The 23,777-nt window shown below is 39.0% G+C and overlaps 2 protein-coding genes across 2 annotated transcripts; both read left to right on the top strand.

The window, feature by feature from the left end:
* The first annotated feature begins 20,284 nt into the window (after positions 1-20,284).
* Positions 20,285-21,888, top strand: LOC105220002 (uncharacterized). Its single transcript, XM_011196378.3, has 2 exons — positions 20,285-20,421; positions 20,481-21,888. Exons 1-2 carry the CDS (start codon positions 20,404-20,406, stop codon positions 21,657-21,659), a joined length of 1,197 nt encoding a protein of 398 aa, XP_011194680.1. The 5' UTR covers positions 20,285-20,403; the 3' UTR covers positions 21,660-21,888.
* A 475-nt stretch (positions 21,889-22,363) lies between these two features.
* On the top strand, positions 22,364-23,027 carry LOC105220736 (uncharacterized). Its single transcript, XM_011197201.2, has 2 exons — positions 22,364-22,384; positions 22,462-23,027. The coding sequence occupies exons 1-2, from the start codon at positions 22,364-22,366 to the stop codon at positions 22,867-22,869; spliced, it is 429 nt and encodes a 142-aa protein (XP_011195503.1). The 3' UTR covers positions 22,870-23,027.
* The last annotated feature ends 750 nt before the right edge of the window (positions 23,028-23,777 follow it).

The raw sequence follows: 23,777 nt of genomic DNA, 5'->3' as shown, positions 1-23,777 counted from the left end.
TTTCACATGTAAAGATTTTTTGTTGTTACATATAACACCTATTGAATTTAACGCCTTCAGTTAGCAACTTAACAAAAGGAGCTTTTGAGCTTTCATACGTAAAAAGAGAGCTTTCTTTCGTTTTTACACATTGAGATTAACGGATTCGATTTTTTTTATTTCTTATTTATTACAACAACATATATGTATAAATATTCATATATAAATCCATACAAAGCTTTTGATTATGACTCACCTTAGGCAACAGTGATAAAATCCAAGCAATCTTAGAACAAAATCCAATTGGAAAAATTAAAGAGTAGACAAATCCTTCAATTGAAATAATATGATTACAACAACAACTCAGTTCGTGGTATTTCAAAATCAATTTACCAGAATGATGCAACACTTTCCCGTCGCTACAACACAAAATAACACAAACTATAACGGCACAAACAACAACCGTTATATGCGTAACGAAGACATAAATTAGCGTTGCCTCTACTACTGTTTACTGCTTGTTGTTCTTATTGTTATTATTACATATGTCACTGCACGATTACAACCGTAACTGTTATTCGCCTTGTGTTTGTTGTTGTTGTAGTTTAGTTTAGTTGTTGCAACAAATCCATGTAACGGTATGTACGAGTACACTATGGCAGCAACACGAAAAATGGGCATAACTTAATGGCGATGGCGAGGAGGGGTAGGAGCAACAACACGTGCACGCACTTACACATGTAAACGTTTGATTTTAGTTCGGTGGCAACACACACGAAACGTAACGAAATGCAGGGGTACGGGCGGCGCGGTGGTGATTAACACGTTTGATTTACAATTGAGTGGCACGCCTGGAGACAATTTGGGCGCCGCTAAACCGCACACACTATAAATTTGCGTTGATTGGAGCACACACACACACACAACACACAGGCGGCTGGCAAGCGGAAATGTGTACACGCGCCTTAAAGTCTTAGCGTGGCTTAGCGAAGCGGAAACGGCGGCGCGGATGTGGCGAAAGGTGCGCGATGGCGAAAAAAGGCGCGAAAATGGTGATGTGGAACGACGCGTATAATCACGGTTATTGTTGAGGCCGACGAAAAGTGTTCAGCAGCGAATCGCAAAAGAGGGGTCAACGTAAAGAAATCAACGGCGTTTTTGACTCTGGTGGCTGATACTAGCCAAGTCCGCAATATTTTTTTTAGATTCCTTTGATTGTAAACACCTTTTTTCGTTTTATTTAGCCTCCTTTCGGTTCGTTTTGTTTCTTATGCCTTCTATGCAATTTTTTCAGTTCCTTGCTTAAAACGGCTTTCGATTGAAGATCACTTTTATATTGATCAATCACTAAGGCTTCACTGGTGTTTATTATTTAAAATGTTTTACAATTAGTTTTATTGTTTAAACAATTATTTTATTTATTTTTCCACTATTTTAAAGAATTAATTGTACTTTATCCTGTGTAAACAACACAATTTTTAGCACTCGGTTTTTATTTCCAGTTTATCAAACATTAAATGCTGCTACTTTCGAGATCAATCATTTGATAGCAGCTTAGATTAGTTGTAGTTTTTTTCCTAAAAAAATTTATTTTTATTTTTTTCAAATAAGAGTTTTCTGTAATAAATTTTTTTCCATATAATTCCAAAATAAAATAATTGATTCTGATTAAGAATCGGGTTACATTATAGGGCAAAAGCCACAGTCTTTGTGATACCGCAAATCGCTCTGAATCAATGTCATAGACCTGACAAAGCGCTTTGAGCCTTTCAAGAAAATTTTTAAGGTAATTTATATGTATTTGCGACAGTTCAACTAGTTCGCCGAAGTATGCCCTGCAAAGATGCTTCAGCCGAGATTGTAGCCTTGTATTGCAATTCACATACCATACAACTATGTCCTGGAACCCAAACGAGTTTTATCTGATCAAGGAGAGATAACGTTAAATTCGAAACTAAAAACTCAGGTCACTAGATAATGTCTTCGCAGAGAAAAATTGTTATTTTATAAAAAAGGTCAATTACGAGGGCTGCTATATATATTTCTGGCCTAGGCAACACTAAGTGTTGCCAGGTGCAATCTGACATTTCCATTGGAAAGTTTGACATTTTTTAGCATAACATCACTCAGAACGTTTTGTCATTTAATCGTGAATTGTTTTATTTACAGGGAATTAAAAAATTCATCTCGGCCAAAAAATGGAATTAACTCGTGAACATTTTCGTGCGATCATTTTTCACAACTTTCGACGTGGATTATCGCGACAAGAGTGCATCGATGAACTAAAATCTTTGTATGGCTATGGTACTATCCTATAGCACTATGAAAAACATGCACAACGAATTCAATCGTGGCCGACGCTCGCTCAAAGACGAATTCCGTGAAGGTCGTCCAAAAACAGTCGTTGTGCCAGAAAACATCGATGCCGTACGTGAACTGATAATGCAAGATCGTCATCTAACATACATTCAGATAGAGGCATGCCTATGCATTTCTCCCACCAGCATACATTCGATATTGCATGAGCACCTGGCCGTAAAAAGGTTTGTTCTCGTTGGATCCCGCACAATTTGACAATCGCTCAAAAAAGGCTCAAAAAAAGTGCTTCGAAAATTGGTTTGAGCGCCTTTTAAAAGTGTATAAATCTTGATGGAGAATATTTTGAAAAATAATAAAGCCATTTTCGTTGATAAATATTCCTATTTTCACTATTAGGCCAGAAATATATATAGCAGCCCTCTACCTCATTTGTCTAACCTCAGACCATACGGTGATATTTACTATCGTATACTGTTCTATCCAGTCAGATGGGTGCATTTTTTTACTCGAAAGCCAGAATGAGAACCTAAACTCAAGTCAATCTATATTGTGATCTTCTATAAACTGCAAGGTTTAACCTAAACTCTATCATCTACTTAATTTGTCCATATAATGAAACAACATTAATTTGTCCAAATAAGAGAATTTGAACATTTTTAGAAGGCAATTCAGAACCATATTAATTTTTCGCTATTAATTAACTAGTAATCCTCCATTAAAAGAGTTCTTAACGACTGACGAAACCACATTGAAGGCCATCGAATGAAACTTCTGTGTACCATAACGATTACGCTACCCCAACAAGAAATGGTTTAGAAACTTTATGGTTCTGCAATCTTTAAATAAGGAAGAGCTTATGCTCCGTTTCTCATAGAGAATATCGGTAAATAATTATGATTTCTTGTGGTCTTACTATCGAACGTTTTCAAGTTATGAGACGTTAAAGAAACTTGTTATTTTTATTATTGGAATACAAATACACATATATATATATACGAGTATATTTAGTAATTCGACTAGATTTTTTTATTTAAGTAAGTAAGAAGTAAACCAATATTCTCTTACAATAATCATATCAAACCGAAATTAAATTTATTTTAAATTATATAGACTTTATCAAAACTGTTATACGAAATATTTTTAAATTCGAACCCAAAGATTTTAACGCCTTATATCTTTAGTTCTACGAGATGACTTTTTCACTGCATTTCTTGCACTTTTACACCAACGACCGCCACAAAAGAATACAACAAAAAACTCAAATTCACATGAACAAAAAAAGCGCTGATTATTATCCTTTTTTCGTTGACGAAGAGCTGCAACAAGCGCCACAAATGAATGCAACACTCTATTAATAACAACAAAACGAGCAGCGTTGGAAACGACACCGCTTCACTTGCCAAACACGAAGCGACGAACGGCGTTGCACAGTCTCTGGACACCAGCAATCGCCAAGCACGGATATAAATCAAAACCTAGAGACAATTTGATTGCCACTTTTTTGGGCAAGCGGCGTGTGGCAATCAGCGTGTGCCAACACACAAACCCTCACCACACATACATACACACGACGAGCAGCAACAAAAAGCGAAAATCGCGCGCCGCAAGCAAAAAAGCACGAGAACTAGCACACAATCAATAAACGTATAAGGCGCGCGGCGCAAAACACGAACTAAAATCAAATTGCTATTTTGAATGCCAACTCAGAAGCGAATATGTGCACTAGAGGTTCTGTTGTTGTTTTGATGATGATGAGACCGATGAAGATGTACGCTATGACGAGTAGACGTAAAAAAACGCAACCAAAGTATGCGAAGCACGCCGGCAAACTGTGCGGCATGCCAGCTAGCTGGCTGGCGCGGAGCCTGAAAGCTGGGGACGACAGCAAGTCTGCCACAACGCCGACGTCAGCGACGAACGGCAGCGCACCGAACTCCATGAGCGCAGCGTGAACGGTAGGCAGCTGCATGCAGCGCGCCAACGCTAAAACAAATGTGGCGCGCCGCGTCGCTCACATAAACACATGCAGCAGCACCTGAGCGCACACACACACACACACTGGCGCTTACATGGATGGCGTGCAATTACAAGTAGGCACCGGCAATTTTTTAAAAGGTGGCAATACTGCCAGCGCACTTGTTCGTAGCACGTTGTAAGTGATACCACAACAACAACAGCGGCAAGGAGAGCGGCAAGCGGGCGCGCACAGCACAAACAGCAACAACATGTTGGCACACACTTAACGCTGCGCTGACAAAATGCACCAAAACAAATAGCATGCGCCCGCAGTAAAGGGGTTGAGTGCCATGAATGAAAGGCGAACGGCCAGAAAGCCGTGCCGGAGCGGCGCAACGCGCGGTGCAGTCGGTGCGCGCTCTGGAAATGGGCTCTAGCAACTTGCACGTAGAGTGCATTCTCAACACGCTGCGTGTATACGTGTGTGTGGGCGGCTGCCTGCCATACATACACACAACACTTGCATCGAACACACACTCACAGCATTTGCATACATACATCGCTGCCATTAAGGAGACCACAACAACAAGCATGGCTTCGGTGCGCTACTGCGTCGCCGCCACCGCCACCGCCACCGTCGACGTCATTGAAACATGAATGACTTGTGAAGCAAATGAAGTGCTTGGCTGGCAATAAAAATAAAAACCAAACAAAACAAAACCAAACAGAAAGCGCATAAAAAGAAACAAACAAAAAACACCGGCCGACCGGCAAACAAATAAAAATTAAACCAAAAGCAAAACACAAACAAAAACAAAAACAACAAGTGCAGCTGCAAGAGTCGAAGTAGAAGTAACGGCGTTGCCGGTGCAAATGTGAGTGCTTGGCAGAAAATATTAAATGCAATACGAATCACTTGTTAACAAAGCACCCTACACATGGCAAGCGAACGGCGCGGCGCCACTCGAATTACTCAACATTTTTTCGCATTTCAACGAGCTATGCAACTGTGCGGCGCACAAGTGGCAACTATGCGAACGGCTCAAACGTGCTGAGCTCGCAATGAAAGGCGAAAAATTGTTTAAATTTAGAAAAATGGAAATTGAATTTGAGCTTTTCAACAAAGTTGGCCAAAGAGAAGTATTTTGAGAATCTGAAGCAAATTATTCTTAAGGTTCGTCTCAGTTCACTGGACTCATAGCATCGCCTTTTGCAGCTACCTCAAACACATTTTTAGTTTAAAGGTGATCTTAAAGGTTATTAAGTTACCTCAAGGACACAGAGATATTCGGTAACGCTTGGGAATGGACTATCTTTAAATCCTTACATGAATTTCAAAGAATCGACGAGATCATACTGTTGCTGTTGTTGTAACGGTTATGCAAAACATGCCTGAACCGGAAAGTCATGTAACGGGAGACCCAGGAAACGAGCTGTTTCGACAGGGTCGTACCAAAGCGAAAGAGGTATTAGATGAGTGAAGTTTAGAGGTCTGGCAAGGAGGTGGATAGGACTATTTGCATGCAGGACATATATTGAGTATGTCGAGGTTAAGATAGGTAAGAGTTTAACCTGGTACATTATCCAGAACGAAGTTGCGGGAGTGTCATTCTAGTTTCGAGAGGTAACTCGAGCTCTGTGACTACGATGGTGTTCTATCTCCACGTAAGCCATTCACTGGAGTCGATGAAGGTGTTAATAGCTCCTCTATGAACGGCGTTCAGTGCTTGTCGAAAGTCTGTCACATCCGAAGTCCGGTCAGTATAGTCCTGTATGTCGTCGACGTAATTCAGGAGGTACTCTTGGTGACTCTGGTAGGCAGCTCGGCTTTCAGTAGGCGACTTCTACGAAATCTTGATCTCCAGATTCGCCAAATTTCGGAACTCCAGAGGAATAGAAAGAGTCCATTTAATAATTTATTTAACTCAAACTCGGATCCTAACTGTATCTGTAGTAAAAACTACAAAAGTCTTCAAATACTATTCACATTTATAGGGTGCATTAATTTATAGTAAACTTATAATATATACTTATATGATATATGATATACAAGACTCTCTCTCTTTGTGGTGTGTAGAATGAGAATAAGCGAGAAATGTGCAAAAATCAAACAAAAACAACAACTCACTTTGCCTACCAGAACGTCATCAGCAACATCACACTTATGCAACAACACCAGCACTAAAACAGCAACACCACCACAGCAGCCGCTCCGCAGCCACTGCAGGGAACAGCTGATTCGAAGCCTATGACACTTATGAGGACATGAGGACGACGACAACACAAGCCACAGCAACAATAAGAACAACAACCAGATTATAAACGACGGTTACTCACCACACCACATATGTATGCTGGCTCAACATACTCTTACTCATTGCTGCGATTGCAAGCAAGGATTTACTTACTACCAGCTGCAAATGCCATGCCAAAGCTTAGCGAATGCAGAGCACACAAAGAGCGTGGAACAAACAAGTAGGCTGAAAACTGTAAACTGAAAACAAATTGCTGACGACGTTGGCGACGTTAATGTAGAATGTGATGACGACCGAAAATATAAGAGCGACAAGTGATGTGACGTGGCGGCTTGGGTGGCGTGGACGGCTATGATGTGTCGTTGATGGCGCTGATGAGCGACAAATGGCGACGACTGATGAACGGCATGAAGCTGGACATGGCGCTGTTGGCGTTATGGATGCGCAAAAATAACAGAGGGCAACACACAAGCTGGCAAAAGCAGCAGCAGCAACAACAACAACAACATGTGTGGCACCAATCCACAAAGGAGACGACAACAACGGCGTAGAAGCTGAGCCAAGCATTCAATTTAGCCGCAAGTAACTGTCACACATGAGCTTCCATCGCACACAAACTTATGTAGATATGTGTGGGCGCAAGGATGTGTCGTCTGCTTAGCGAAGGGAGTCCCAGCAAGCCACAGAGCGCGCTGTCCAGAGGGAGCTGACTCCTAAAAGGGGTGCCGCAACGCCACAGTTTCATTTGTTTTTGTGTTTAGACCTGAATTTTCACCTATTTGTTTTTTGTTTATTCTGTGTTTTGGCCTAAAAATGGAAAAAGGCGGAAACATTCGCATTTAGAGAGCCTAAACGTGTTGGCGTGTTAGCTGTTAGCTGCTTTACAGGCAGGCGCAGCTCAGTGTGTGCAATATGGCGTCTGCCTCACATGTGGCAACACAAAGTTCGGTTACATTTGAAGTGTTTGCATAAGGACCTAAAAGTATTGCAATCTCGTGTTTGAGGCACGACATTTTTTGCAATGAGTGAGCGAGGAGGGCTGTAGTGATTTGTATGTGCTACGGCATGTTGTGACAGCATGCATCTGTGTGTAGTTGCTGTCGAAGTGGCCTTTCGAGTCAGAGTGTTGTTGTGGATTGAGGAAATTAGTTTGCAAATACATGCACGTCTCTAATTACATCAATCTTTTAATTATTCGATTTAGAAGTTGTGCAAAAACAAGTAAAACTAGCAAATGTGGAAGGAGCTCCGAAACGAATTAAGTAGTAGGTACAGTTGGAATTACATAACTACAACTCATCTGCACCAAATCGTTCGTGAGAATTATTTAACTATATTTTGAGCATTGCTAAAGAGATGACAGTCCTTGGCCGAATATAAATCCGGGAACTAAAAATAGATTCTTCAAAAGCTTGGACATTTTTTTCCTTCTGGAACACTCTCATCTGGTACTCCAATGAGGATGCGATTCCGTACCACATCAGCAAATGATTTCTTGGGTATATCAACCTTTGTCTTTGTTCCTTTTGCTGACGCCTTAGCCTCCATCTCTACGTTGCTACTGGCGATTCCAGTCTGAAGTTCGGTAGAACTGCTCTAGCACATCCGATTGAACTGTGGAGCTCACAAGTTCTTTGATTGGAAGATGCGTTTCTACCCTCCTAAGTAAATAGGCAGCACGACGCTTCTCCGCATACCTAGCCTTTGTTGGATCTTCCACCGTAAACATCAGCCATTCTTTGGCATAGCGAACAGCAGCAACATCACCTGGTTCAGGCAGCCGTTGATGTTGTTGCCTTACTGGGGCTAGAGTTAGCTGCAGCAGTGCTTGCCTTTGACCAAGCTTTAACTTCTGTCTTAGCCATATTTTAGAGCTCCTCTTTTAAATGAAGTACTCCTTCCTCCGGCTTTTTCGAAGGAGTGCTGGGCTCCTCTAATTTGTTATTTGTTTTCTTTATTTGGCTCATATTTTTGTCTCATGAGTGTAGGGAAAAGTAGGTCCACTTACGCATAGCCTCTGCTACAGGTATCCATGATATAAGCTCCGTTCGCGACTGGGCTATTTACATAAGAGCCTCCAGCCAAGTTAATCATCAGCACAGGTTTCATGGCACTTTGACCAAGCCCTTTGCATAGTAAGACTACACCTTTGAATGATGTGCTATTGAGCAGTAACAAACACTCACCGATAGTGTCAAACCTTAGCTACAAACCTCTCGACTGCAACATGGGTGGACTGTTTCCAGCCCGTTCATGCCCCAGTCGAGAATCTGTAGTATCTATTTTCTGTCGTACCCATGGGGAGGTTTCAGCGGTGGATTTAGGAACCTTCTTATATATTATGAATTATGAATCTTATTGAGCTAAGAAGGCAACTCAGAGAAAAGTTCAAGAGAAATTTTCTGGATGAAAATTTGAGTAGTAAACCGAAGATTTTAGACCGAAGGGCTTTCTATGTTAAACATTTTGGAATAGGACAAATGTATATATACGATCAAAATGATCAATGATCGCTGGGGATTAAGGGATTACTGAACTTCCATACGATGGATCTCGATAATTCAGCGAATTGGACAAGTCAGTCAAATATCGTGTCGGATAAGAATACCAAAAAACTTTATTGATGTAATCCAGTTAAGAATTCGATCATAATGGCAACTCTTGCTACGAATTACATAGGAAATAATATCGCACGTAGTAAAATTTATGTATAAGCTATGGTTACCCCTACAACAATAAGGTTCAGCACCTATATATCTACTATGCTGTTGTTCTATACATATAAGGGCATTGGCACAAGAAGTCGTGAGTAGATGAATATATATATATATATATATACATATACGCATACATATAGAAATGCGATTATGTGAAAGTCCTCGAAAACTGTGTGACCGAAAATAAAAATGCAAAAATTAATCAAAATCAAAAGAAAAAATAAGAGAACCAAAATAAAGTACACAAAAACAAAGCAATTCATTCTTATGCCGCAATGCTCTTATGTTGGCATATAATACTTACGTATGCAAACATTCACACCCCTGCTAAACACACGCACACCGCCACACATATGTCGCAGCGCATCGCAGAGCTTACATCGTTGTGTGCAGGCAGACAGTATTGTGTTGCACTTGTTGTTGCCATGCAGTTGCACGTGCACCACGTCACGTCACCAAAGACGAGTGACTCGAGAGCCCAAATGTCTTCCCAGCACAATGCATGCGGCAACGCATCCGAACGCGTCGCCACCCCCAACGACAGACAGACAGGCTACCAACGGCGGCGCTCCAACCAACCACGCCACCAACCTAAATGTGCTGATTGCGCATAATGCAGCAAAGAAGTTCATGCATGTGTGTGTGTGTGCTGTCTGCTGTTTTATGTCTCATAGGCTCAGCACTCATGCAACCGAAGTACATATTCATATTGGTTGCATGCAACACCATGCTTCCGAATCAAAGGGGCAAACTTGCATTCGCCCTGAGATGTGCTCGATTACATTTGGTTGTTGTTGTTGTTGTCGGTGTATTTTTTTTCATATTTTATTTCAGACAATTTTTGTTTTATTTTGTTTGTTTTATTGCGTTTTCATTTAACTTTTTTGTCTGCAGTCGCAGACGAACACACAGTCACACACATGAACGAACGCCAACTCGTCTAAGCCATTACCGAATAGACTCAAACCAGGCTTTGTGTCGCGTATTTTTTATTTTTATTAATTTCTAACCTTTTCACATGTACTTCATATATATATGTACATATATACATAGGTTCGAGTTAAGTCCCCGTGAGCAAGGCAAACAGTACTAATTTGTTTGAAAAGACTTTCCAGGTGATTTGAAGACACCATAGAGACTTTTGAAAAAACTTGATAATACTAATTATTTTTTAAGAATTCTTTACGCCAATTCTTTACTCTTTCCGCAGAGCTTTTCTAAAAAATTTGGTATAAAAAATCTGGTATAAAATTCTTAGTATAAAAAATTTATATAAACATTTTAAATTTTTTGTCAGTCTAAAAACAATTTATAAAAAAATTTAAAAAGTAAAAAATTTGGTATAAAAAATTGGTATAAAATATTTGATATACAATGGTTTGGTATAAACTCTTTCTATTATTTCCCACTCTAAAAAATATTGGTTATCAAAAGACTTGGTAAAAAATTGGTATAAAAAATTTAGTATAACAAATCTGGTATAAAAATTTGGTATACAAAATTGATATAAACACTTTATATTATTTACCAGTACAAAAACAAATTACCAAAAATTTCGTATAAACACTTTCTATTTATGCCACTTGCATGTTCGTTTCGCCACTCTCTAAATTTTATTGATACGACACTGCCAATGCTCTTTCCAGCAGGGCTATATTTTTTAACACTTAGAACTTAATGCATATTCATCGAAATGCATCCCTTTAACCAAGTATGCCAGTGGAATATAATTATAAGGATCAACATTGGCATAATGTGCTCAAAATCGCTCAAAATCAGTGTTTACCAAGGGGAATAAAGGATGCAATTTTAATGTCACATTTATTTTATTTTTCGTTCAATCAATCGATGGAAATCGCATGCTTTATCTCATTTGCATACAACATACTTAACCCGTCGACATTGCTGACGTCAACTGAATAACAGCAAGTTAAGTGGTGGTAAGTACATATTTCTATGTATGGGTGTGTGATATTAAAATGCTAGGAATTGTTGTTGTTGAATATATACTTGCAACAGTTCATTAACCCAGAAAAACATTGATTTTAATCTCTTACAGAGTGTATACTTTAGAGAGCACTATGAGGTTTAGAGCTTTATTACCAATAGTCTTTAGAAATTTTCCGGGTTATCATTTTGAGGGAGCTCAAAGAATGATTCCACTATAATAAATCGAAGATGGAGCTTATTCATTGGTAACTTGGTATATGTGAGACGTAAAAGATTAAGATCCTAATTGGTATAATATCCTCTCTCTAATCAAAATCTAAATCAGCTTCACTCAAACTTTAAGATTGAAATTGAAGTTCTCTTCAGGCAGCAAACAGAAAGGAAGAGTAGTTTGGGTATTTGTTGCGGTATCACGCCTTTCAAACCTAATAATACTGCTCTAGATATAGAGATACAGAGCAATAATCGATCATATACCTATCCCATCGACCTAAAATCAATACCAAGACGTTTAAACTCATCTCTTAATATAACAAACGGCTCAAAAATGCACTTACCACGCACAAAACCTCACGCATCGCCCCCGACAGTTGTCCTTGATATTTATGCAAGTCTTCTACCGGCGTCAAGTGGTCTTTCTTCACCACTTGAGACAATGCAAATGACGTTTTCTAGCACCAGACAGCCGGTATGTGGCGTGTTGTGTTTGTGAAATGTTTCTAATTGCGAAATAAGCCGACTTAGGGCACACTTAACGCAACCCAAAAACCAAAAACAACACACTCACAAACGGAAGCCAACAAACCGCCAAACAAACGCATGCAAGCGTTCAAAGACGCTGCGCTGCAAGGGTGAACCCTACCAAGTTGAATAATTTTCACTTGACATTTACAATGATGTCGGCGACAAGACAAGCAAGAAGAAGCAAGCGACAGCCCCAAAGAAATTATGCAACATGCCACACATAACGCACTTACGCACGTCCTTAGGCAAACACAAAGTTGAATGTGCGTGTGTGTGTGTATGTCTAATGAATGAATGCATGAATGTATGAGCAGAATATGCGTAAGCACCCGCTCTTTTATGCGCCGGCACTCTTATCAATGCGCTGCAGCAGACGCGTAAAAGTGGCCAACACGGCGTATAAACAACCAACAACCTATTGGCAATGCGTGTTGCGTGCGTGTGTAATTATGTAAGTGAATGAAAATGGAGTGAAAGATGCGTGCGTGCGTGCGTGCATTTTCATTCATTCGCCGACATATGCGCACTACAAGCAACAACAACAAATACAACGCTCGCGCCATTCATGCGCTCATTAGTATGACGTTTTGAGCATTTGCATTTTCCCATTGCACTTACACCAGCACTACACAGTCCACATGTTAATTCAGGGTTAGAACGGCAATGGAGCAGCAGACATTATGCCAGACATCACCCACACTCCGGGCAAGTCAATTGTGCGTGCATTGGCTGAATGCGAGCGCAGCTGATAAAGCACGTCGCTGCAGTATTTGTGCAACGCGCTCGCAAAATTTAATGTTGCTGCAATTGTTTAATGGCTGTTGCACAGTTGGCGTTGAAGTTAGAATTGGGATAACTGCTAAAAAGAATAGCATTTTGGAATTGTGTTATTTTGAATTTTGCAGAGCATTTATTCTGTTTCAAATTCAATTTTCTTTGGTTTAAACTGATTTTGAGGCTCAAAAAAGACAACTCGTTTGGAACAAAATATTTTGGCTAAACCGACTGGATTCATACTAGATCAAACAGAGTCAGAGAATCAGTTCCCAATCTTCAAATCATAACTTGAATTAAATTTTGGGAAAGTGTTGCCACCCTCAAAAAAATTAAAGCTAACAAAGTCTAAACGAATTTAACCTAATGACAGAAGTTAAAGACAATCTTCCGGGAAGTAGTTTAATTAAATATATATTGGAGAAGCCATATCTAAAAAAGGTTTAAACCCTACTTCAAACGAAGGTGCTTAACCAACTCTTCTGGAAGTATTAAAATGTGATATATTTTGAAATACTACAAAAACTAAGTGTGTGGGAAAACTAAGACGAAAAAATTATCTCAAATATTTACCGAACGAAAGACATTTAACGTTCCCACCTCCCTAAAAAGTTAAACTGAACAAAATACTACAAATATGTGGGAAAACTAAGAACGACTTGGCGAATTTATGTCGAGATCTTAAATTTAAAACATACAAAATACAGCTCGCGCAAGTTGCACGATCTTCCCAAGCGAAATCGCTTCGCTCTATGGACTCTTGAAAAGTTCCAAGAAGATTCGACGTTTTCGAGACAAATTCTGTTCAGCGATGAGGCAAATTTGGCTCTGGCTCAATGGGTATGTAAACAAGCAAAATTGCAGCATTTGGAACGAAGACAAACCTGAAGAGATTCAAGCGCTGTCATTTTATCCAGAAAAAGTAACGGTTTAGTTTGGCTTTTAGGCCGGTGAAATCATTGGTCCATATTCTTTAAAAACTTTAAAATGAGAATGCGGGCTTTATCGTGCCATAATAACCGACTATTTGATGCCTAAAATTGAAGCTTGTGATCTCGGCGATATTTGGTTTCAACAAGAAGGCACCACTTCTCACACACAGGCACAGGCATCAATCAATGAATTTATTGAGAAAACACTTCGGTGTGCAAATAATTTCGCATTTTGGGCCAGGCGATTGGTCATTAAGATCGTGTGTTATCACACCATTAGACTTTCCTTATTAAATTTGAATTTTCTGTGTTTTTTCTTTAAAAAAGTAGGAAACCTCTAAATGGAACACCCTTTATATAAATAATACACCATATTTAATAGTTAGATTATGAGTTAACTATGCGAGAAGGGATGCACATAAGCTACAAGGAAGGCTTAAACGAAGACATAAGAAAAACTCGAATCAAAATTAAAACTATACAAACCGTCTTCGTCTTTCAACTAAATTAAGGTAAAAACTTCCGATGTTTCTTCGTCACCAAAGATAACAGTTTATTTCCACCTAACCATTTATTTATTTCCTCACGCCTGGCACATTTACTGACAGCAGCAGGCGCTATTGAAGCTAAAAGTTGAATGACTCGTCAAATATTGTAAATGCAACTTACCCCTCACACATCGTCACACATTGCACGACAATTTTGCACTTGTTAAAGTCGGTCTCCAAAACATAATAAAAATAATAATGATTTCAGCGCACTCAAAAACATGGCAGCGCACAATAAATTTGGCTCAAATAAAGAAATAAAGAAACAACAGCGCAACAAAGGGTGGCGAGAGAAAGAAACCTGTAGAAACGTCAACAGTTACTTGGACAGCATTGTTTTAAGCCGGGCGCTGGAAGACTGTGGATCTGCACTTCAAAGAAATGAGAGCTTGCAGACGGCAGACGGGCTTTCAATTGCATAATGGGGCACGCTGGAGCCAGAAATGCTGCGCCGCTTAGTTGCTTTACACTTGTGGAGCGACACATGGGCGCATATGTGTCATTGAATGAGGCTACTAACGGCGAAACCATATATGAATCTACACACGAAACGGTACTTGCATTTGTTGAAATGCTTGGAAGAAAGCGGAAGACAAAGCACTCGAAAAGTACAAACGATAAAAAGACATAAAAGGCAATGTGGAGTGTATAAAAGAGAAAACAAAATGCATATGCATAACTGTAAGTGCTGAAAGGAAGTGCAAAAAAGAAACGCCACTTTCCTCCCTTCGCCAAGAGTGGACTCACGGTATCTCTCACTGGCTGTTTCGGGTTACTCACTTCTTAGACTCTTTTTTGTTATTTTTTTCCTTTTTGTTTTGTTTTTGTGCTAAAACTTGCCGCCGCAAACGCAGGAAGCCATTTAAGTGTTGCCACTCGCTTGCGCTGCCACCGACAGCTGCTGCTGCTCGAATAATTTGCAGACAGCCTATTTCACCCTTCATCGTCTTGCTGCGCGCCTTCACTTAGCAGCTAACCAAGCGCACCACCACCCACTCAACAAGTCTGCCAGCCATATAGACTGCCCCCCAACTTCCTCTCCACCTAGATACTTAAGCAACACACAAGCCATGGTGTTCAAGTGCGCCTAAGCCACGGCTTGGCTATTTGAAGGTGTGTATGTGTGTTTGATTCCCCTTTCGTCTCCAGCTTGAGCATTAACTGGCGACGGGGCCTTAGCCTTGCCGCATAACTGGAGCGTAATGCAGCAGCAGCAACAGCCAGTGCTGGGCTTAATTATTTATATGGTTGCCAGCCTCAAAGTCTTTGCAGTGCCGTCTGTCGCCTCACCACGTAAGTATCAATAGCTGCCAAGTGTTTTCTTTGGATTAACTTTGTGTTTGGAATATCAGTGGACTTTGGCGCTTATAGTCTTTATGCTGGCAAACATGCATGGAATTTACTTTCCAGCAACATATATGTGTATGTTTACATGTCGCTAATGTAAATGTTGTTGTTAGTTGCTTTAATGCCGATATTTGATATAAGATTAGCGTTAAGCCGCAAAGCAGAGACAACAACCAACTTCAAGTAGACGATTGCCTCAACCCTTTAGCAAATCACTGATATCTGTGAGGAAACTGATTAAAAATTGTTAAGCTATGCTTCAATAGTGACGATGGAACACCTTTTTTTAGGTTGTTGCAATCTTGAGGTTTATTAACCCAACGACGATCACAATAGGTATTATCGACCCGTATGTTTTTATAGCTTATTCTCCATGATACGAAGAAGATATTGGTAAAAGCAAACTACTAGTTTTCTTTAAATAATATTAATCAATTACTATGGATCATAGTCCTATTGAAAAAGTGACTGATAGAAACTAAGACATCGTACATCCTTACAACCTTTCTTCTGAATAGATGGAGATCTTGAGGCCATTAATCTAATGTTAGATTCGACAAGTTATAACAGATAAAATACTTCCTTTTTAAAGTAAAAAACACAGAAAATCGAAAGAACATGCTTTGGCAGTTATTTTTTAAAGACTATCTCTTTCACATGTTGGTCGTGCCTACGTCTCAGATGGTCTATCCGTTGAGTCCAAATTTTGATGACTCGTTCGGGCCTTACGACTGGTAACTGGCGAATTACACACGTGATGTTTTCCTTCAAGGCCTGAATTGTCCGCCATAGCCTTTATACTTTACACATGCCCACCGGAAAAAGTCTAAATACATGATTTCGTATGATCTTGGTGGCCAATCGGCTGGCCCACAACGTAAAATGATTTGCTCACCGAAATGTTTTCTCAATAAATACATTGATTGATGTGATGTGTGGGAAGTGGCGCCCTCTTCTTGAAACCAAATGTCGCCGATATCACGAGCTTCAATTTCAGACATCAAATAGTCGGTTATCATGTCGCGATAACGGACGCCTTTGACGGTTATGTTCTCACTTGCGTCATTTTTGAAGGAATACGGACCACCAACCACACAAAACCATTGTTTTTTTCTGGATGAAATGACAGCTCTTGAAATCTTCAGGTTGCTCTTCGTCCCAAATGCGGCAATTTTGCTTGTTGACGTACCCATTGAGCCAGAAATAGGCCTCATAGCTGAGCAGAATTTGGCTCGAAAATATCGGATTTTTTGGAACTTTTCAAGAGCCCATAGAGGGCAGCATTGTCGCTTGGGAATATTGAGCGGGTTCAGTTCTTGCACAAGCTGTATTTTGTATGCTTTCAATTTAAGATTTCGCGAAAATCGCGAAATGCGCCAAATCGTTCCATATGTCAGTGTGAGTTGCTGTGAACGGCGCCGAATCCACTCTCCGCGGTCTTCGTGTTAATTTTAGCAACGGTTGATATATTTTCTTGACTGCGTGTTGGACATGATATATTCGGTCGAATATTATCCAAAAATGAATGCTGAATCTCAAGATGGGTGATGGTGTTGCGAATTGTACGCTCGGTAGGCCAATTATTTTGACCATAAGTTGAGCGAACATAAATTTTCGAAATAAAGTTGAACAATTTGTAAACGTTGTTCAGGCGTAAGTCTATCCATGATGAAATGCCAAACAAGACTGAAGAAAAATAACATGACAACTTGACACGACTATTGGAAAAATTACCTCCACTTGGATCACCCAATATTAGCTCTTGATAGATGGTGGATATCTTGTGACGTTCACCAAAGTTAAATGCAAAAACCTATTTCAGCAATCTCTGCATAAAAAAATCAACGAATAAATCAACGAAGCCGAATCGAATTTGTTTACAAACAACTCAGTGTGGTTTTGGCCCATTAATTTGCTTTCCTCATCACTGTAAGTCGCCTTAACCAACCAAACAACAGGTGTTGTGATTATCTGTTGCGTTACACGATTATCTGCAGCTCTCGTTTGTACCATGATATAACAGCAATTAATCAAAACATTGCGTCTCCGACACATTTTCGTGGCACATTTCCACATGCGTTCAAGCACGCCAACACAAAAGGTAAATTTTTTTTTTAATTGTACTGTTTGCTGTGAAAAAAGTAACACACATAACTGAAAGCGAACGAAATAGAAGAAAAGAAACTGCGACAGTTCAATGATAGCGCCAGAAGCGCCACCGACGGCTTAAATACACAAAATACACATTCAAATTTGGTACTCATATGCATACTCATCTCGACGGTCAGTTAGTAGCGGCAGCAAGTGGGCAGAAATGAAAGGTGAGAAATGCGCGAAAGCGCGAGTGAGACAAAAGCGAATCGAAAAAGCAAAATTTAAACTGTGAATCAACACATTGCCGTTGACAACTGAATGCGTCATTATTTATGAAACAATAACTTATATGCATATGTATATATTTAATGTTTATATATTTACATATCCACCGCATTTATATTTCACGCTGGCTGTGGCAGTCACTAAATTTTTATTACATTTTTATTGATATTTACATCGCTCCGTTTGTGTAAACTACGTTTTTAGTACCCTTTCAACACTATAACTGTCAACTAATAATTACATGATTTATTTTATGACTTGATCATGGTGGCACACTGATGGTTTACCGAAGAGTAAAGCGGAGTAAAAGTGTGTTGATTATCAGCGATTATTGTTTACATATGTTGAATTATAAATATTTAACATAAATAAGAAAATTAATCATTGTTATTTATTAACAAATAATTAAATAATAATAAATACTCCATTAAGTAGAATCAATGGGTTTATATTTGAAGAAAGTAGTTGCTACCAATGAAATTGTTGAAACAATATATATATAACGTTTTTTTTTTCGATGTGTCAATATTTTTCTTGGAGTTGGTCTTTTTAACAGCGGTTACTTGAATTTTACTCAGTTTGATTTACCATTTCTCAATGAACAGACTTACTCCAGAACAACATTATGTACAGTAATGGTATTGTCTTATGAGATCAATGTAGTTCTTATAGATGATAGATTTAATGAATTTGACAAATTCGGCTGTTTAAAATTTCCCTCATAATTTATTTATTTATTATTTAATTTTCAAGGAACCAGTCTATTTAAAAATTACCGCATGAAATAATCCCCATTCATCACATTCTCAAGAATTGGCCACTAGCGACCACCCAGGCTCAAAACGTGACTCGCTGGAGTAGTAAAGAGGTCAAGATGGATGACATCGAAGCTTTGAACAAAATCGAAACGGTAACAAAATATGTTAGAACAGCTTCTAAAAGAAATTATTTTGAAGAATAAATCTATATTATCAACTTGCTTTGTGATTTTGATATATTTGATAAACAACCCCGATTATCTATTCGTTTAAGCGATTTGTAAGTATATATCTTCAGATTAGTTTAGGTCAAAGTCAACTGCAGAGAGTACTTAGACAAATTCAACTGTCCTTTGTAACACCCGAATACTCCTGACGGATGACTAAGACCCTTATGAATCGACAAAGCGTTTGGACTATATTATAAAGTTCTTCAAATTAGATTCAGCCGAATTAGTTTATATTCCGATTTCTGAAATGGGTTCAAAATCGGTCCAAAATAAGCCGTTGGAGAAACAATTTTTTTTCAATGTAGAAAATATAAAAACTACCAGTTAGCGTTAATAATATCTCACAAACAACACAGATCGATTGCTATTAATTTTTTGCCCGACAAAAGGTACTTCTTTCAGTGAACACTAAACATCCTAACTGTTTCTATGCTGGAGAGCTATTATCTCAGCTATTTCTAAAAGCATTTTAATCAATATGATCTTCTTTGTCAGATCGCAGACCGAATCACCGACAAAATTCAAGTAGTTGAGTAGATAGAAACCCACAGTCTAGACCCTTGACCCTCCCCGCTACACTATATGCGCACCCTTAGGCATGGATCTATAAATATCTGAAATATTCTAAATACTCTTAATATTATATTTTTATAAAATCGGAGGAATATTTCGAAAAAACTCTGCCGCCATATAAATCTTACCCTGTTTCTCGCATTTTCTAGTTGCGAAAAATTTCCAAATTTTCTCCACTGCGAGCTATTCACACCAGCTGCAATATCCGCCTACAGCTTGCGACGATTATATGGAAGTGTTAACTTCCTGCGCCATCAACAACTGACCAGTCCACACATTATGTGGCATGAATCAACAGCTCGTGTCTACAACTCTCAGTAATTATGCTGAACTCGCGTGACTGGCGTGGACTGATCAAACTTATACTATATACGAGTATGTACGTGTGGATAAGTATAAATCATCTGTATAATTACGAATTACGTTGTTTACTTCTTTTTCGTCACATTTTGTGTGATTGTTGTTATTGCTAACAACTCTTGTAATTGCACGGCAAAAAAAAGTATTTCTTTATAATCGTGATTTGTTGTCATAGCTTGAAAAGGTTTTTTTGTTGTTGGTGTACCTTTTTTGTTGTTTTTTTTTTTGGAAATTTTCTTCTTCCTACAACATTTCTCTAGAGTGTGGATCATATTTTGAAATTTCGTTTATTTCTGCCTTCACTTTATCACAGTTTGATTGAGCAAAATGCACTTCATATTCAGTGGCAAACCTGTTTCAGCAAATTGAAAAGCATAGAGCAAATTACCGAATCAACGCAGTGGAAAAAAGTTCACGTTGGACTTATCAACAACGGTCGAAGTTGAATTTGAATTCAAGCAGCGACAACATTTGTGTGCAGACAACGAAAGTGAAACCATCGTCGAGTGCGGCTTGCCAACTTAGAACTGCGATTCAAAAGCTCATAATAAGTGAACGAGAGTGAAGATTTCTTCAAACAACATGCAGTTTCTCACACTGGTAAAACGGTCGCACAAATCAATTGAACTGAAATAAAATTAAGATCTCAATATTTTCAGCTCGCAACATTACTTCTGATTACAACTACTCACAACTCCGACGGATATGGTTTACAGCAGACATCACTACAACAAAATAATGGACCGTATCCAATATATGGCCCTCCACCGCTCTCGCCGCCTGCTGCTGCACCCTGCACGGAACAAACGGCCGCTCCAGCAGCCACTCAGGTGCCTGTTTTGACAGCTGTGGTGCGAACGCTTGGACCTTCGGGCCGAAATTATGAAGTGAAACTCTCTCAATCAAATCATCTCAACTTAGTGCATGCACAACCACCACAACACGCAGCGATAAATGGACCACCGTCTTACTACACCAACAATTACCAACCCGGCAGCACTAGCGCAAGGTATTTGCCGCCAACTATACCAACTCAACTAAGACCTTACCCACAAGCTTTCCGTGGAATACCTGAACAGCAATACGGTAACAGTGCTGCTGGTTCGCATATTTCTTACTCATCACATCAGAATCCGCTGCTGACACCTCAGTATATACAACGAACTCCACACACGGCCCTAACACCACCTCCATCACAGTCGCAGTCCTTTTCGCATTTTAGCAATCAACAGCAGCAACATTTGGTTGTCGGGTCCCAGCTTGGCAATCAGCAGCAACAACAATCGATTCCCGGGTCCCAACTGAGCAATCAGCAGCAGCAACAGCCGTTTGCTGGATCACCACTTGGCGCTCAACAAGGCAACAATGTTGACATTAACGGTATCGCTCCAAATTCTCAATTTAGCGCAGCCGCACAAACGAACTCCCCATCTACATCCTCTACAGACGGTTCCATCAATGGCATTCCTGGTAATTACATTTCACAATCCGAGGTCGGCCAATTGGATCATTACTTCGAGAAACAGAATCCAGTCGGCGACACACGCCCTTTTACACGTGTCATCAGCACCTGCTATCCCGATGGTCATTGCGAGCAACAGCAATTGGGCGCCGGTCAAGTCGACCAAAGGCACCAGCACGTGGTAACAACGGCGCGAGCGCGTGTGCAACCGATCTCGGATAAATGTCGCGCCTTAAGCAATACAGGCGCCATTGCGCCATTCAGTGTTGGATCCGTAAGCGTGGGAGGTGCTGCGCTGAATTCGATGAAGCGTCCACCAAATCGTCGGCGCTATCCATACACCGAAGTAGTCATACCGCGCGATCCGTTCAACTGAAAATGCTAAAATAATACAAAATGTTTATTTACTTAACTGTGTTTACCAAGAAAATACATTTATTCGTGACGATTTTTTGTGTTAATTAAGTGCGGGCTACATTCTTTTAAGCTTAGTTTATCGTTAAGTTTCAAGTTTAGATTTTTTGAGAATAAATTATTATAATGAAGAATCGAAGGTTTCTGTTATTTTGTTTTATGATTCATAAATGCAGAGATTCACACTGGACAGACTTTTGTATAGCCTAAAAGTATGTTATGTTTTCGTGAGTTATTATATATCATGTTAATCACATGCATATAATATATCAGCAACATTGTTGCCCAACATCAGTTGTAGAGATAAGTGATCGTGTAGAACTAACTGTTACTTTAGTAATATGACTTGCATAATGAAGACTTTATCGAACCCAATTATAGAGCGTCGTAGTCCGCCTCTTAATATTCCGCAGATCCGTTTTTTTGCATTTCTTTCTCAAAATTCTTTTATATACTAAAAGTATAATTCGGAATAATTTAACCAAAACTAACCTTCATTTCTACTCGTAGTCTGATACTCATTTATCTTATTTAACTTCACCTTCAAACATAAATACTGTGCAGTATTCTTAAACTATCTTTAAGTATATTCGCGTTAAACCATTAAGTTAGTTACTAATTGATGTTTGTCTTGAACGGGTCGAAGAACTAAAATATTTAAGTAAAATGGAATTCGCATTATTTATGGTAAGCAAACACCCTCCCTAACATATATACACCAAATTTTTACTAAAGCATACCATAAATGGTTTCTCCACTTTTAGGCCTTCTACGCCTTTCTCACTCTATCACACACAGCAAGCATAACAGCAGACTCCAACACAGATACAGTAGCAGCAGTTACAGATGCCCATCACAACTCATCCGAAAACGGTTATGGTTATGAGCAACCCGAAATTGAATTCAATTATCCAAATGACGAAAGCAACACACACACGAACTACGAAGCATTTGAGTCGTATAATTACTTGGATCATCAATCAGCAGATTCTAAACTAAAGCCAGTCACCGATGTTCCTATGCGCTTGCTATTAAAACAACCTAAGGCAAACACCGGCAAGTTTTGTAAACACGAACAGGATCTACGTACGATTGTGGAGGAACGCGAACAACGACGACCAACACCACGTCGGTTAGTGCCCTACACCGAGGTGGTAACGTACGGATTGTAGAATTTATTGTGATCTTATTGAAGCTAAGAAGAGTATAGAAAACCGCAAAATTATTGCTCATCTGTTGATCAAATGACTAAGCATATCTTTATTCAGCATTATATATTCCACTCATTCGTTGCGGATGTCAATTTCAGCGAAAAAAAATTAAATTATTAAAACTATTTATGTTCGAATATTCAAATTAAGTTGTATTTTTGAATAATTTGTGGTACAATCATTAGTATTTAAATTGAAGCGCCGAAAAAGCCTACCTCAACGATTAAGGTTCATTGAGAACAGTTCAGTACATATTATTATTGGAAACTCCACTAACAGAATCTGATTAAACATAGTGACACATAAAGTAGATATTTCTATTGATTTAAACAAAATATTTTATTAAAGAAAATGCGTCATGGTCTTTAAACTGTGTTTCTCATCAGATAGAGAGAGTTTTTAAAATGGAATTTATAATTACGGTGACAAACATATCTTCATTCAGGAAACCAGATTACGCAAAATTAAGCGGAATTTCAAAATCTGTTTTAGTAGTTTTCATAATATTTTGGTGACGTCGATAACCTGCTGATTCAATACTGATTAAGACTTGATAAACTGTCTTCAAAAACCCCTTGCGAAACTCATGGCATAGTTTTGTTTCATGAATCACATTTAGGTAACAGCAACAATTTAGTTTTGAAAGAGCTTTTTTTTATAAGCTCAGGCAGTATAGACATTAAAATGTGATTAATAAGAGTGGACCTCCTTAAATTTCAAATAAATTGTAGAATTAATCTTTATATATGGCCTTAAGAGTTACCCACAAATGTAGGTTTGGTAGCCGTCGAATGGGTGAGGAGACTGTAAATAAAGTTGAATGGTCTATATTTAGATACTTGTAAATACAAATTAATACAGTTTAGAGA

Source organism: Zeugodacus cucurbitae, chromosome 2, assembly GCF_028554725.1.
Source record: "Zeugodacus cucurbitae isolate PBARC_wt_2022May chromosome 2, idZeuCucr1.2, whole genome shotgun sequence".
NCBI lineage: Eukaryota > Metazoa > Arthropoda > Insecta > Diptera > Tephritidae > Zeugodacus > Zeugodacus cucurbitae.
Note: the sequence above shows the minus strand (reverse complement) of the source record. Positions and strands in the feature narration are given on the sequence as shown.